Genomic DNA, 14,000 nt, shown 5'->3' on the forward strand with positions numbered 1-14,000 from the left:
TTCAATTAGTAAAACAGCTTATATTTAAATATCTGTATCTCTATACATAGAAATATAGGTAGATGAATAGTATACATAGATCAACAGTACATATAGATAGATGAATATTATAGAGTGATAATACAGAGTTCTTGTTAAGAATTCTGGGAATTTCCTCACATCTCTCCATGGAAGTAGCCAAAGCCTAGTGATACCCATGTGTGCTTTGTCATATTTCTGTAACTGTTTCTCTGATACATTTAACAACCATTTTACTCTGTCTTCCAGATTTATTCAGGAAATCGAGCATGCCTTGGGACTTGGCCCAACCGAACAGTGTCCTCTTCGAGAGTTTCTCACGGAGTACATCAAAGACATCTTTCTCAGCCAAGTCCTGGCTGAGATCAACAAGGAGATTGAAGGCGTCACCAAGACGTCTGACCCCTTGAAGATCCTTGCTAACGCAGACACCATGAGGGTGCTGGGCGTGCAGCGGCCCCTCCTGCAGGTAGGTACCAATATACTTTGAACTTATTGTTTTTACCAACAGTTTTCATTGCCTTGGCAAGAGTCACCGGTGAAAACTAAAGAATTACCATCCGTTTCCATATCTTCAGGGACAAAACATGAAGAAATAAACTGGCACTAGGGAAATGTAGGACTAATGTAGAGATAATGGAAATTCCTTAAGATCTCTAAGAACAAAGTCATTAGCTTGGGATGTGGGAGGTAGTGATTCTCATTAAGGAGCCAGCAACGCCTCATGATATGCCTGGCATTTGTCCTTGAGAGACATTCTTTGTCCATTGGTGAATGTATCCTGGAGGGTGAAGGACTTACAGGGAGGGAGGTACTCTGCCGAACCCCAGTCACCAACAGGAAACCCTCTGTACTCATTGCAGAGCAGACTTACAGTTAAGAACTTAACTAACTGACAGTGAACTTGAACCTACCAGCAAACTCGCTTTTAAAGATCAGATCATTTAATGAAAGTATGATCTTGTTAACATTGAACAGTTTACTTGGACTATATAAAGAAATGGTTTCTGGACAACACATCTCAGAAGATATGTGGATGGATAGGCTCGGGGTATTTATTGTATATCCATTGTATCCAGTGACTCCAATATTGTATATCCATTGTATCCAGTGACTCCAAGGTAAATATAAAAGAAACTAGTCATGAGTGTAAATGTATGGGTATTCATTAACTATTATTACATTGTAATTGAATCTTTATAGTGTTTCTTCATTTAAGAGACAAAGGACTTCTTCATTTTATACATAAATTGCGTAAGTTGGAGATATCTCAAAATGTAGAAGGCTTGAGACCTCCAAAGAAAAGTTGTATAAATGGCAGGGAGTTATAGTTGGCTTCAGTTGCCTGCCCTTCTCTGCCCTTATATATGTTTTTCTTGAATTTTTCTTCTTTATACGTTGGAATTAATGGAAATGCTGGACCCTTCATAGGAAAGTGTCCTAGTTAGGCACATTCTTTAGCAAATTCTTCTGTGATATTGAGAAAATAGAAGAGAGGCATTCACTTCTCCAGGACGTGTGTTATAGCGTCACACCAAGGAATGGATTCATTTGGGTTGGCTGAGTCTGTGTTAGATTCCTGGTGAGGGATCTGTATTGGGTGAGTATAGGAGACAGACAAGGGACAATGACAAAGGCATGTGCTCACTCGTCCCTCTGCTCGATTGCTCTTCCACTGGCTCTTTGCATGGCTCTGACCTACTCCTCTCTGAGTCTCAGTTCAAATATCACCTCTACAGGGGAACTTTTCCTGACAATCCTACCTAAGTAGGCTCCCTTCCCTGGTTATTCTCCATTTCCTCCCCATCCCCCAATGCATTCTCAACACTGAAGCCCAGCCCTGGACTGTGTCACCAGAGTTCACTTGCCAGGTGACTCATGACCAGGTTCTACCAATAGGAAGCACTAACAGCAGATTGGAGGGTAAGAGGAGAAAGAGCTCAGGTTGTTTTCTGCCTCCTTCCTTTCCACTTTGGATCATGCTTCTGGCCCTGGGTGACGCCCAGTGACAATACTTCCTCCATAGCTCCAGCTCTCACTGGACTTGGACACCACCGTTTCTTCTCCTTGAACCTGATCACAGCTTTCTTCTGTTACGAGTTTCTGGTGCCTCGGCATCTTTGTTGCTTCTTTGGGTGCCAACCACACCTCTGTGGGTCATCTCTTCATGAATGTTCCTTCATTTGAATCATCGAAATGGAATTCTCTTTTATCAAGATCCCGAATAGATCTCCCCAGGTAGTCACTATTTTAACACTTTGATTTTTTTTTTCCTTCTTGACACAACAACTGTAATTATTAGTTAATTTATTCTCCACCTTGTTTATTTTCTGTATGTTCCCACTAGAATGTGAGTTCCAAAAGCGTGGTACAATACCAGGCCTCAGGAAAGTGCTCAATACATAATTTATTGAATGGATGCGTACATGCATGGGTAGATGGATGGATGGGCGAGGTGAATATGTTTTGAGAGTCCTAGATACTGCAGACAGAGTGGGAAAGTGAGAAATAGAGAATGACAAAACTTGTTTCCCCTTTTCTTTTGTCTGACCATCTCATTAACTTCCTCTCCATCAGAAAACCTTTCTGTATTTATGTCCCTGAGGGGTCGTGTTATATGCTGCACAGAGCAACTTTAATATGCTTAGTGTACTGAGTTTAAAAGAAAACAGACAACAGTGTTCTACAGAATGAGTCTGTGGACTAAAGATGCTGGCTTGTTAAACATGGTGATTTTCAGCTTGAGTCGCAAAGACACGTTAAAACTCATAACCAGTTGACTTGGGCCATGGCAGGGCCACACACTGTCGGCTGATGGTCTCTGGGCAGTCTACCCATGTGCCTGTCAAATCACTCCCAGCTTTGTCACCAGCTATTTGTACAGGTTACATTCTTTTGTTTGGTTTTTTGTTTAGTTTTTTAGTTTTTTGTGAGTTTTTTTTTTCTCCTGTTATTTAAATCAGTTACTCCATTCTGAAGCTAGATAAGAACTCCAACTTGACCTGTTCTCTCTTTGACCTAGTCAAGGCATGATAATTCTATGTAAGGAAGTAAATCTTGAAACAAAGGCCATTCAAGTTGTCAATCTCCAAATTTGTTTTCAGAGCCCAAACACCTGCTTTCTTGTTTGGTTATCATGTTGCCCTCTCTTTCTTCATAAAATTTTCATTTTATGAGAATGCAAATGAATTAGACCATATCAATAAACTTGTTTACTATTCTCAGAGTTATGAGATCTAAAAAGCAAATGAAATGATGGTTAGTTTCCTTTTCCATCTTGAGCATTTCTCTTGCTTTGTAGGAATTATAAATAATTCTCTAATATAATTTCCCACGCTCAAGCTTCAGTGTGTCTTAAATGTGTTTCTTTGTCACCTTGATAGTTTTATCCCTGGCTAATGGGAGGTGACCACTCTGAAGAAAAAGTAAGAAATAATCATCACAAATTTTAGCTGAGTTTCCAAAACAACTGTTTGTATGAAAGATGCAGGTGGGTTAGGTGTTGAGTTACATGACGTATAAAAATGTCCTTTAAAAGTCACTCCCTCTGCCAGGCTGCTTTGTGGTCACAGAGTAGAAGAAAGGGTCGTGCCTGTCCCCTGAGGCAGCACCCACTGTCATGTAACATCAGCCCAACTGGGCTCTCCAGGGAGAACGGAAGGACACCTGTGTCAGTGCTGCTGTCATTTGTTTCTGATGTGCAGATGCAGAGAACCCGGGACACCTTGTCCTGACCTCTGTAACGGCATTTGGGCGGTACAGACAGTCGGTCGTACGGGGCTAATTCCATGGGCGATGGTGTGCTTTCGCATTGGTCATTTCACTTGGAAAGAGGTAAATAGAAAGGAAGCGATTACAAGCGCCATTTATAGGTAAAACAACTGTCAAGTCGCCCAAAATGATACCGCAGCATAGCACTACTAGTCACGGAACTAATAATCACAGTAAGGCTAGCGTTCCTAAGAGGAGACAGTGGTAATTACAGCAGCTCACATTTAATAGCATCACTGTGAGCCAGACACAGAATGGAGCATTTTATGTTTGACTTGTAGGTTACATGTACTGGCAACAGCTTTGTGGGGGTGGTGTTCTTATGATGGGGAGGAAACTGAGAAACAATGAAATGAAATAACTTGCCTGTGGTCACATAGCGAGCAAGTATCAGAACTGTGCTTCAGACCCAGGCATCTGACCCTGGAGGCCATGCTCTGAATGAGTTCAACTCAAAGCGTCGCCTGAGGAGTTAGCTTGTCTGCAAGATGTTTGTTACCATCTGCTAGAGATGTACAGAATTTGAAAATAAGCATTTAGATGCCTCCCACTTTTTATAGCTGGGCGACATTGTTGAATCGAGTTTTAAAAAAAAGGATTTATATATCTTTGTGGTTTTTAATTTTTCTAGTACATAATTTCCATTGTATTTTATGGAAGTATCAATCTACAACAGATGAGGCAGGGTAAGGGGGGAACCTGGTCTCTCACCATAGTTAGGGACACTCTGCTCTAGGTCCCTTATTTCTTATATCGCCTCCCAGAGAAGTAAAAGCATAAAACCAACCATCTCTTGCCTCAACGTCAAAGTACTTTCCAGCAGATGGAATAGTTCGGTTATTTGTTGCAAGTGGCTCTTTCCTAATTCCCCAGCTCCTAGAACAGTGCCTGCTACATAGAAGAGGTACACAATGTTTAATAAATGGACGAATGCATGAGTGAATGAAAATGAATGAATGAATGATGGCTTCCTTAGGACAAGGATGTGTGTGCGTGTTCTCCCCTCGTGGTATAAGCTTCGTAGTCTTGGGGATAAAATTCTTGACAAAGCTGCAATGAAAATGCCACAGTTGTTATGCCTGTAACGCTTATCAGCATGAAAGCAAGATTGAATAGAGCTCATGGTCTTACCATCTGAGGTTCCACTTTTTTTATTTTTTGCAAAATGGCTTCCACATGTTGCAAAGCAATGCGTGCTGATTCAAAATCAAACCTCTTAAGAGATCTGACTCACATTTCCTGAGTCACATCTCCTGGCGTTAGATATGGGATGTAGAAACAGTCACTGGAAGTGGATACCCTCTCGGGCCTTATATGTGTGCAGAAGTCTACAGATTGTTTGCTCCTTGGATGCAAGGAAACATCCACTCGGTTCCCTACTTATGATTGATGTGGGGGACTCATTTATTTCTGCTTTAGTCTCTCCATCCAAAGAAAGGACGAGGGCTAATGCTTAAGATTTTTCTTTTACGTCCAACTGCTGAATGGGCACCTAACTGTGTGAACAAAGGTACAAGTAAAGTTATTCTTCCTACCCCCTGATGGAATACGCTGTACCTTGCTCCTTACAGAGTGGTCTGTGGAGGAGGACATCAGATCTCCAGGTGGGTTGTATGCACGTTAGAGTTTGAGAAGCACTGCTTGTCCCAGCCGAAGATCAAGTATGGCCCATGGGCTGTCGGCATCAGCACTTCCCGAACCTGTGAGAGAGGCAAGTGCCTGAACCTTATTCCACTTTGAGGGAGAGCCCAGAGATCTCTGTTCTAACCCGCCCTCCAGGTGATTTTGACACAGGCTAGCATTCTAACAGCATTGCCTTACGCAGCACCACCCTGGCCAGCTGGAGGTTAGGAAATGGGGTCTCATGCTGTGGTTTCTTAGGATCGTGGTGAACCGTAGTCACTTAAAGAAAAAGGAAAACCTATTCAGCTTTGTTTCACCCAGGCCCAGAAACTGTAAAAACAGTATTTGCAGTGGCAGCAGAAGCTGTGTCCCAGTCTAGCACATTGCTGAATTTTGCAAAGTTCTCTGCAAACACAGGACAAGCCTACATTTTCTGCCCACGTAGGGCCGCGTGAGACAGAGGCGGCTTTCCTAAAGCTTAGACTGCAATTCCCACATCACTGGAGGGAAACACATAAGATGTGCAAGTAAACATTTTAGGCGACCTCAAAACATTTAAAGCAGATTTTCATTGTCCTCACTGCCCCAGTATTTGTGAGAATACCTCTGAGAAGTTAAGTGTTTCCAGAGTCAGCCCGAAAACACTGCCCTCTCCTCTCTTCCTGAGCTGGTGGCACTTCCCACTGGTACCTGCAGGGTGAGAGCAGTGGTTCTCAATGACACCCATTAGGGTCACCCAGGAGCTTTCTGCAAACACCACTGCTCAGTCCCATCCCAGAGATTCAGCTCATTTGGTCAAGAGTGGGTACTGGGCTTCCACGTTTTATAAGATGCCCGGTGATCCCAGCACGCAGCCCGACTTAGTGCCACTGATCTGGACCTTTCTACACCACAGAACCAGTCGTTGCCCTGAGAGGAAGTACATAAAAATTAGTTCAGACATTCCTTAATTCAGTCAGATTTATAACGGGGCTCTCTTGATGCTTTGAACCCAGTTTGGTACCTAAGCCTTAGAAGCAGATACCAATGGATTTAAATCCCACCATTTCAATGGAAAACTTTGTGTCCAGGACCAAATGGCTAACCTCTCTGAACCTATTTCCTCCTCCTTAAAACAAAAATGATAAAATATGTATCACAGGAACACAGGAATCCGTTCTAATGATTAGATGAAATAATGGTTGTGAAGTGGATCTCCTTCCTTCCCCGTGTCACATACGTGTCGATTTCAGCATTGATCCCTCTGATACGTATTACCTGCCTGCTCCTTAACTCTTCACCTGGACAGGTTTCTGATACTGCCTGAGTGTGTTCGTCCACCATCTCTGTCTAGATTTCAGCCTGCAACTCCTCTCCTCACTAACTTGCTCTTTATCAACTCCTGTTCTTTGTACTTTAGCACCTGTCTGGTAACTTCTATTTCCTGCCTCCCGCTCCCCTGGTGTGACAACAAGAGAGGATATTGTTTCACCTCCTTTGCCTTTTTCCTAGTGTTTATGACCATGAAAACTCATGTGTTCATTTCCTGGGGCTGCCATAATCAATTACCACAAACTTGATGGCTTAAAGCAGCAGAGATTTTTTCTCCTAGTTTAGAGTCCAGGAGCCACATTCTCTCTGAACGCTCTAGATGACCCTCCCTCGCTCCTTCCACCTTTTGGTGGTCTTGGCACTTCTTGGCTTCTGACAGCATAATTCTGGTCTCTGCCTCCTTCTTAACGGGGCCCTCTCCCACGGGTCTGCATTTGTCCTTTTCTGGCTCTTCTAGGGGCACTTCGTGGGATTTAGAGCCCACCCTAATCCAGGATGATCTCATCACAATCCTTGCCTTAATTACATCTGCAAAGACCCTATTTCTAGATAAGGTCTTATTCTGAGGTTCTGTGTAAAATTTAGGGGCTGTAGTTCAACCTACCACAGCTCATAATTAGAAGCTAGTTATACAGAATGCAGTGTATTCAGTTTGCTTTGTTTTCCTTGAAGACCCTCTGGCGGGACGCAGTGTATTGCTGTTCTGGCACTCGGTCCAGGGTGGTCTAAATTCTGGGTGTCAGCCAGGTTCCAAGTGAGTTTTTGCTAAGCTGAGGGATTGCTGGAGCTGTAGTTACGCCGTATGGCAGGTTGGTAGACACGCTACTTACAGTGTGGTGATTTGCTAGAGATCGTTACACTGATGCCCAAACCTGTTATCTCTCCTGCTAAGCCAGGCTACTGCCGGTGACCTCTCGTTGGTTTCCCGAGGAAGGGAGGCCAGCAGCGATAGCATATTGTTTTCATCACATTAAGTTATGTTAATGTGAAGAAGGTTGCATTTGAGTGGTGTTTGCATCACAGCCAGTTACTGCTGTACCAGCCTGTAGTACAGAATAGATTCAGCTTTTATTAACGTAACTAGATTAGTCCCCTTTAAGGTCTGCTGGAAATCATCGTGAAAACCATTAAGTTGAAAATTGACTTCTCCCCCCTCTATAACCTCTGAGAAGCAGTGCTGGTGGTCTCACTGTGCTAAAAGAAGTCTGAGAACCAAGACGCCTTGGGTAGTCTAATCTGATTCTTCTGCGTCTATCTAGACCGAAAGAAATACTAACTTACCACAGTCTGTACTTTTGATTCTCTTTGAATCTTACTCTTAGTGTTTTATTTTATTCATTAGCAATATTATTGTCTGGCCTCTTCCTGACATGTAGGCACCTCAGATAACTAATCACTAGTGGCCACGTCAGGCTTTATCCTGGAAGATGAAATGGAAGGTGCTTTCATTCTTGTCTGTGATTGTTTCTGTCATCACTGAGGGTGTCAGCACTCTCTTGTTCGCTTGTGAGATGCCTCAGCCCGTTCAATTTTTCTTGACTGATAGCGACTTTAGGAACTTTATAACATTCATCTCTTGTCTTCCAATTGTCTTATCAAATTGTGGTGGGTTTTTTTTTTTTTGTATTATCAATTCTGTCACTGGTTTAATACATTTTAATGTTTGTAGTTTTTGTTGATTCTTCACAGCCATTCAGGAAAGGAACTCAGGTAAATTTCATCACGGCATGGTAGGAAAGGAGTATAAAATGGGGATCTGGTCTCCTTGTCAGCTCAGTGACCTTGGAGAAAGCCCAAGCCCCTCATCTTCCCTCAGCTTCACTGTCCGTGTCCATAAAATGAGAATGATTCTTGTTCGGCTACCTCACAGACTAAGGTGAAAACCTCACGGACTAAGGTGAAAAGCCCAGTGGGATCCTGTACTCAGGAGGGATTTATGAACAGCTCTACATATTGAGATGTTGCAGAACTGTTAACTATTGTTGGTCCACACACCCAATGATCCTGCCTTTCAGGAAACCCATTCGCATTAAAGGGGGTGGTGCTAAGAAAACACCTACAGAAAGGAACTGTGTTTCCTGTTAAATGAAAAGCTTCACTCATTTTTACCAGTAGCATTTTTTTTTCATACATGGTTAGATAACCAGTGTAAATACCTGGCAATATCTTTTTTTCAGCATTTATTATGAAACTATTTTAAACATCCAAAAGGGCTGAAAAAAATGGCGTGAACACCCACTCACCATCCAGATTCTACAGTCCATACTTTGCTGTATCTGTTTCATAACATAAACAAATTTGGTAATTTTGATTCTTCTTCCACCATCCCAGAATTGAATTCCTAATCATTTTCTACCCACTTTACCATGGTGTTATTCACAGGTTTTTAACGTCTTTCTTAGAAAATCTGAACATGAAGAGAATGAAGTGGGAAAGTTAGTTGCTGTGTTAAAAGAGCATCTAATTTCTAAAAATATCCATTCAGATGTTTCCTTTAAATAATGTCATGGAACAGGGAATTGGCCAGCTCGTGCCTTTATTGATACTGTAATACTACAAGGGAACTTGTCCTCTTGTTGGTGAAAAAGGCTGTGAAGGGAGCCAGTGAGAGAAGATTTTTGTATACAGGCAGGATAGGCACATAATATGATCAACTTGAATTTTGACACATATCTTTATAGTCTTATTTCTGGATGAAAAAGAAATAGGATCTTGTCTAATTGTCTGGTTTTCTTAGAGAACTTGCCAGTTAACTAGACTTCTGTAAGTAGCTTTCTGCAAAGCAAATTATATATATATATATATATATATATATATATATATTTTTTTTTTTTTTTTTTTTTTAAGTAACTTCTAAGCAGTCTAGTCTGCTAGGCTTTCGGGGAAAGTCTGGAGGGCCTGGAAATGAAGACTTTTTTTTTCTTTTGTTTGTAGAAAATCATCTGCCACCAGACTTATACCTTGTATGAGAACCATTAATGATCTGAAAGTTTATGTTTTTTGAAGTCAGTTCTTTTTCCAAATGTTTTCTCCCACAGCCCATCGTCTCTCAGGATGTGTTTGAAACAGATTTTAATTTAGATGCAACTTCTCCAGAATTCATTTATTATATCTGGGTTATGAGGTCAGTGTAAAAAGTGTAAGCTGGAAGGCTTTATCCCCATGGATAGGGGAGTCACGAGGGAGTGCTGAATGAGGAAGTCATTACAGTTGGTGACACTTGTTTACCAGCTTTGCTCGGTACTAGGAAACTTGTCTGATCACCAGGCTCTTTCAGGATGACATCAATATAGGGGTAAGCCCTGGGCTTTAAACAGAATTTACTTTCTATCTAAGTAAAGGTAGGCCCACTAATGACTTTAGTTATCTCCTAGACTTTTGTATGAAACAGAGCTGATTTGGGGTAAGTATTTTGAGATGTTGATTGATCTTGCCTGGGTCCACTCCTTGTTGGATGAGCAGGAGAGAAGGTAATACCTTATGACAGATCTGCCGGCATTGGCTGGCTACACTAACACTCTTTCTCGGATCTCTAGAGAGTTGCCTTCGCCTGAAATATATTTGACTTTACTTGCTAACAAAGGCATCTTCAGATTTATTTCTTTTCCTTAAATGCTAGAGAAGAGGAAGTGGGTCCCATCAAAAGATACCAAGAAGAGAGAAAAGGCTGGCTCGACAGCCCAAGCAAATGATAGCTATCATTCTTGGAAGCAGCAGAATTGCTGATCTGGCAAGATTACTGGTTGGAGCCAGATGAGTGTTGACGGAGAACTGCTGTTCTGGGGGAATTTTTGAGGTTCTTATCACAAGTAATGTTTGCCCTGTCTGGATGTTGCAGCTTTGGCTTAGAGATGTTCTAGTGAGAAAATGAAGACAGAGAAACAAGACTCTCTCAGCTCAAAAGTTAAATGGCCCCTTAAGGTTAACTGTTCAAATAAAGCAGCTGTTTTTCTTCACGCTTTTCAAGGGTCCCGTCCTGCTCAAAAATGTGTGTGTACTTGATCTCAGCACACGCACTCTAAGATGGGCTGGTACAGCTGGTACATCTACTGTCACGAAAGTGGCAGGACCCACTTGAGTAATTTCCACTGTTGAAATTCTAATAAAACTCAGTGATAATTACTGGACCCCTGCCTTGTGCTATCCCTAGACCAGGACCTGTGGAGATACAGAAGAACTTTAAAGCATGGCTCCTATTTCTCAAGCGCTTCCGGTTTAGTAAGGAAATCAGAATTCCTTACACCTACGACTCTGAGGACAGCAGAGGACAGTCTGTAATCACACCCTGCATGAGATGCTCCATGGGAGAGTTGCGGAGAGAACCACCAAGGGCTAGAGGATTCAGGAGGCTTTAGACAAGAGGATTGTAGGATGTGTGGAGGGCATTGTAGGATGTGTAGACGCGGAGAAAGAAGAGGAGAGATGACCCCCAACAAGGGGCTCAGTGTGAGCGAACATCACAGTGAGATTCGCCCAGATGAGTGAAGGAATGAACAGAGAGCGAGGCATACGGCTAATGGGGTACAGAACTCTCCTGGAGCTCTTAAACTTGGAGCAGAGCAGTCTGCTACTGAAGTGGGAGAGGTACAGAATCATGAAGGGGTGCACTCCAATGGGTGCTCTAATACGACATAGTGGACTCTGGCAATTTGCAGACAAGATCGCAGGGCAGAGAGCCTGGGGTCCGAAAGGCCGTCTGAGACAGGGATCCAGGCATCCAGCTCTGAAGGGAACAGTTTCTTTCCTATGAATGTTTCCCTCCAGACCCAAGCTTCGTGTGGTGACCTCATGGCTGCCTGAGGTTTGGGGAGTTACAACATTTTGCTCAGCTCAGCATTTGAAGCCAGTCTTTTTGATCGATTGCCATAATGGTTCAAACAAACCAGACAAGCTTACTTTCTGGTGTAAGTATTGTGCTCATAAATCTTCATCAGCTTTTCCTCTCTGAGCCTTCGCAGGCTGTGACTGGATGGGGCTCTTCGTCCCCTCTGTCCACAAGAGCAGACATGTGGCTACAGCAGGGTCATATTTGTTTAAAGATTAAGCTGTACATTTCTCATTTATTGCTGTTTCAGATACACAGGAGCCCTGTCCATTAAAGTCCTACTTTGGGGAAAATGCAATACACAGCTAGCTCATTACCAGGTTATCTATGTTATTATGTCCTCTTTGGATTGTACATATTGGAAATAGAATCTTTTGAGGAGGGAAAAAGAAAATCCATCTAGGCTTCTAGTTTCCCTTTCTTTTTCTTCCTCGTTTTTATCTGCTTTTTTTCCCTCCATAGTTACAGCTATTCCCATGATGGATGGTCATATCTTTGGAGTCCAGAATACTCAGAGTATTCACTTGCAAATAGCTACAAAGTCAAATTCAGATAACTGTGCTTAAATGAGAGCCATTCTATACCTCTCCTCACATACGACTCTTTGCCCTATTTCAACCACAGGAGCTTAATTGCTTCTTCCTTTTTATTCCACAAAGCGTTTCTTAATTTATTCTCCCCCTTGGTCATTCCAAGGTCAAGGCTTCCTATCAGGTTCTTGCAGAAGTGCCCTGGTGACCTTGCTTGCTGTGTTCGCCCGGGGCTTCCAGGGGTTTGCCAGAATGAGCAGTCTGCCTGAGCAGAGAGAGGACTGGACTGTCAGTTAATTTCTTACTTCTCTACCAAGAAATATCCCCTTTTCTTCCATACCTTCAGAGTTTGCTTTAGAGCCAAAAGAAATCTCTGACACATAGTAGGCACTCATTTGATGAATGAATGAAATGGAAATTGCTAACAATTATGCTCAAGGGTAGCCTCTGGCTTACAGCTAGGGATAGGGTCTATAAGAGTGACCCTATATCATTTGCCAGAGAAAGTAGCACTAAATATTGGGCTTTCCTTTAATTTTTTTTTCTCTTCAGAAAAGTTTTAGATTTACAGAAAAGTTGCAGAGATAGTACAGAGACTGCCCATACCCCCCAACTCCAGTTTTCCCCATTTTTAACATCTTAGATTAGTCTGGTGCATTCTTGGTGTTACCAGCACCATGCTCTAACCAACAGAGCTAACTGGTCACCCTCTTTTTTTTAATGACCATGACAGTGGGTTAGATATGTTGTAGAATGTCCTACTATATGGATTTGTCTCATGACTCGACTGGGAGTATGCATTTGGGGGAAGAAGGCAGCAGAAATAAAGTGCCCTTCTCATCACGTCGCATCAAGTGTACATGCTGTCACATGACTTATCACTCACTGTCAATGTCAACTGTGACCCCCTGGCTGGGGCGGTGTTTATCAGGTTTCTCCACTAGAAAGTTATCTTATTCCCTCTTTCCATAGTTTACTCTTTGGAAGGAAGTCACTATGCACCTCCCCTACACTCAAGGAGCTGGGAGTTGCTTCCTGCTTCCCTGATGACAGAGAATGTGCATAAAGTACTTGGAATCCTTCTGCGTTAGAGATGTGTCTCTTCTCCCCTATATTCTATATCTATTCAGTCATTTGTTTATGTCAGCATGGACTTAAGGATTTTTATTGTACACAGTGAGTTACAATCCAATACGGCTCTATTTTGTTGCTCAAATTATTCCAGCTTTGGCCATTAGGACCTATTTTCATTTGGCACATCTCTCGCCTGTGTCCCCATCTTTGTGATTTTCAACATTTATTTTCTGGCACTGCAAGATGCTCCAAACCCCATCTGTGTATGTTCTGCTCCAGTCCTAGAATCAGCCATTTTTCCAAGGAGCCCCAGTTTCTGTTACTGGAGAATAGGATTGGCAGCCAAGATCTGGAGACATGTGCTTGTTGCTACTTGGGCGTCACTACTTGTAGGTCCCCTCCTCTGACAGAGAGAGGAAACGTGTGTGCTAACCCTTGTCTATATTCATATCTATACATATTTATATATGTAGCTACTTGTATCTGCTTATTAAGCTAAAAATGAGTTCGTACTGATGTCTCCTACTCTAATGCATTACTCTGTAGACCGTTCTAGCCTCTCCTTCTTGCTTATCTGTAACCTCGCTCTTGTTAACAGTGAGAAATCTGGATCCCACCACCCACCATTCATTTATTTACCTATTCAATTCCTGCATCCATGAATAGCAGCATCAGAATGATTAACTCATACCCTTGTGGGAAACAACTGTCTCAACTAGTGCACAGTCCTTATGTCCAGTTTCTTTTCCTTCCAGTTTTACAGACTGTTAATTCCCAAAATTACTTGGGTCAGCACTTTTTTCTCCTCCTCTTTTCAAGAAGGTTGTTTTTATACATTTTTAATAGAG

General features: G+C 42.3%; 1 protein-coding gene across 1 annotated transcript in view; it reads left to right on the plus strand.

Annotated features, from left to right (window-relative positions):
* The window catches only part of EXOC4 (exocyst complex component 4), a 644,300-nt gene that overhangs the window by 447,722 nt on the left and 182,578 nt on the right, over positions 1 to 14,000 (plus strand). Inside the window, exon 11 of the mRNA XM_081038731.1 lies at positions 268 to 487. Coding sequence (XP_080894857.1) covers positions 268 to 487 — 220 coding nt within the window. The remainder of the gene's footprint in view (positions 1 to 267; positions 488 to 14,000) is intronic.

The sequence above is a fragment of the Rhinolophus hipposideros genome (assembly GCF_964194185.1).
Source record: "Rhinolophus hipposideros genome assembly, chromosome: 25".
Classification (NCBI taxonomy): Eukaryota; Metazoa; Chordata; class Mammalia; order Chiroptera; family Rhinolophidae; genus Rhinolophus; species Rhinolophus hipposideros.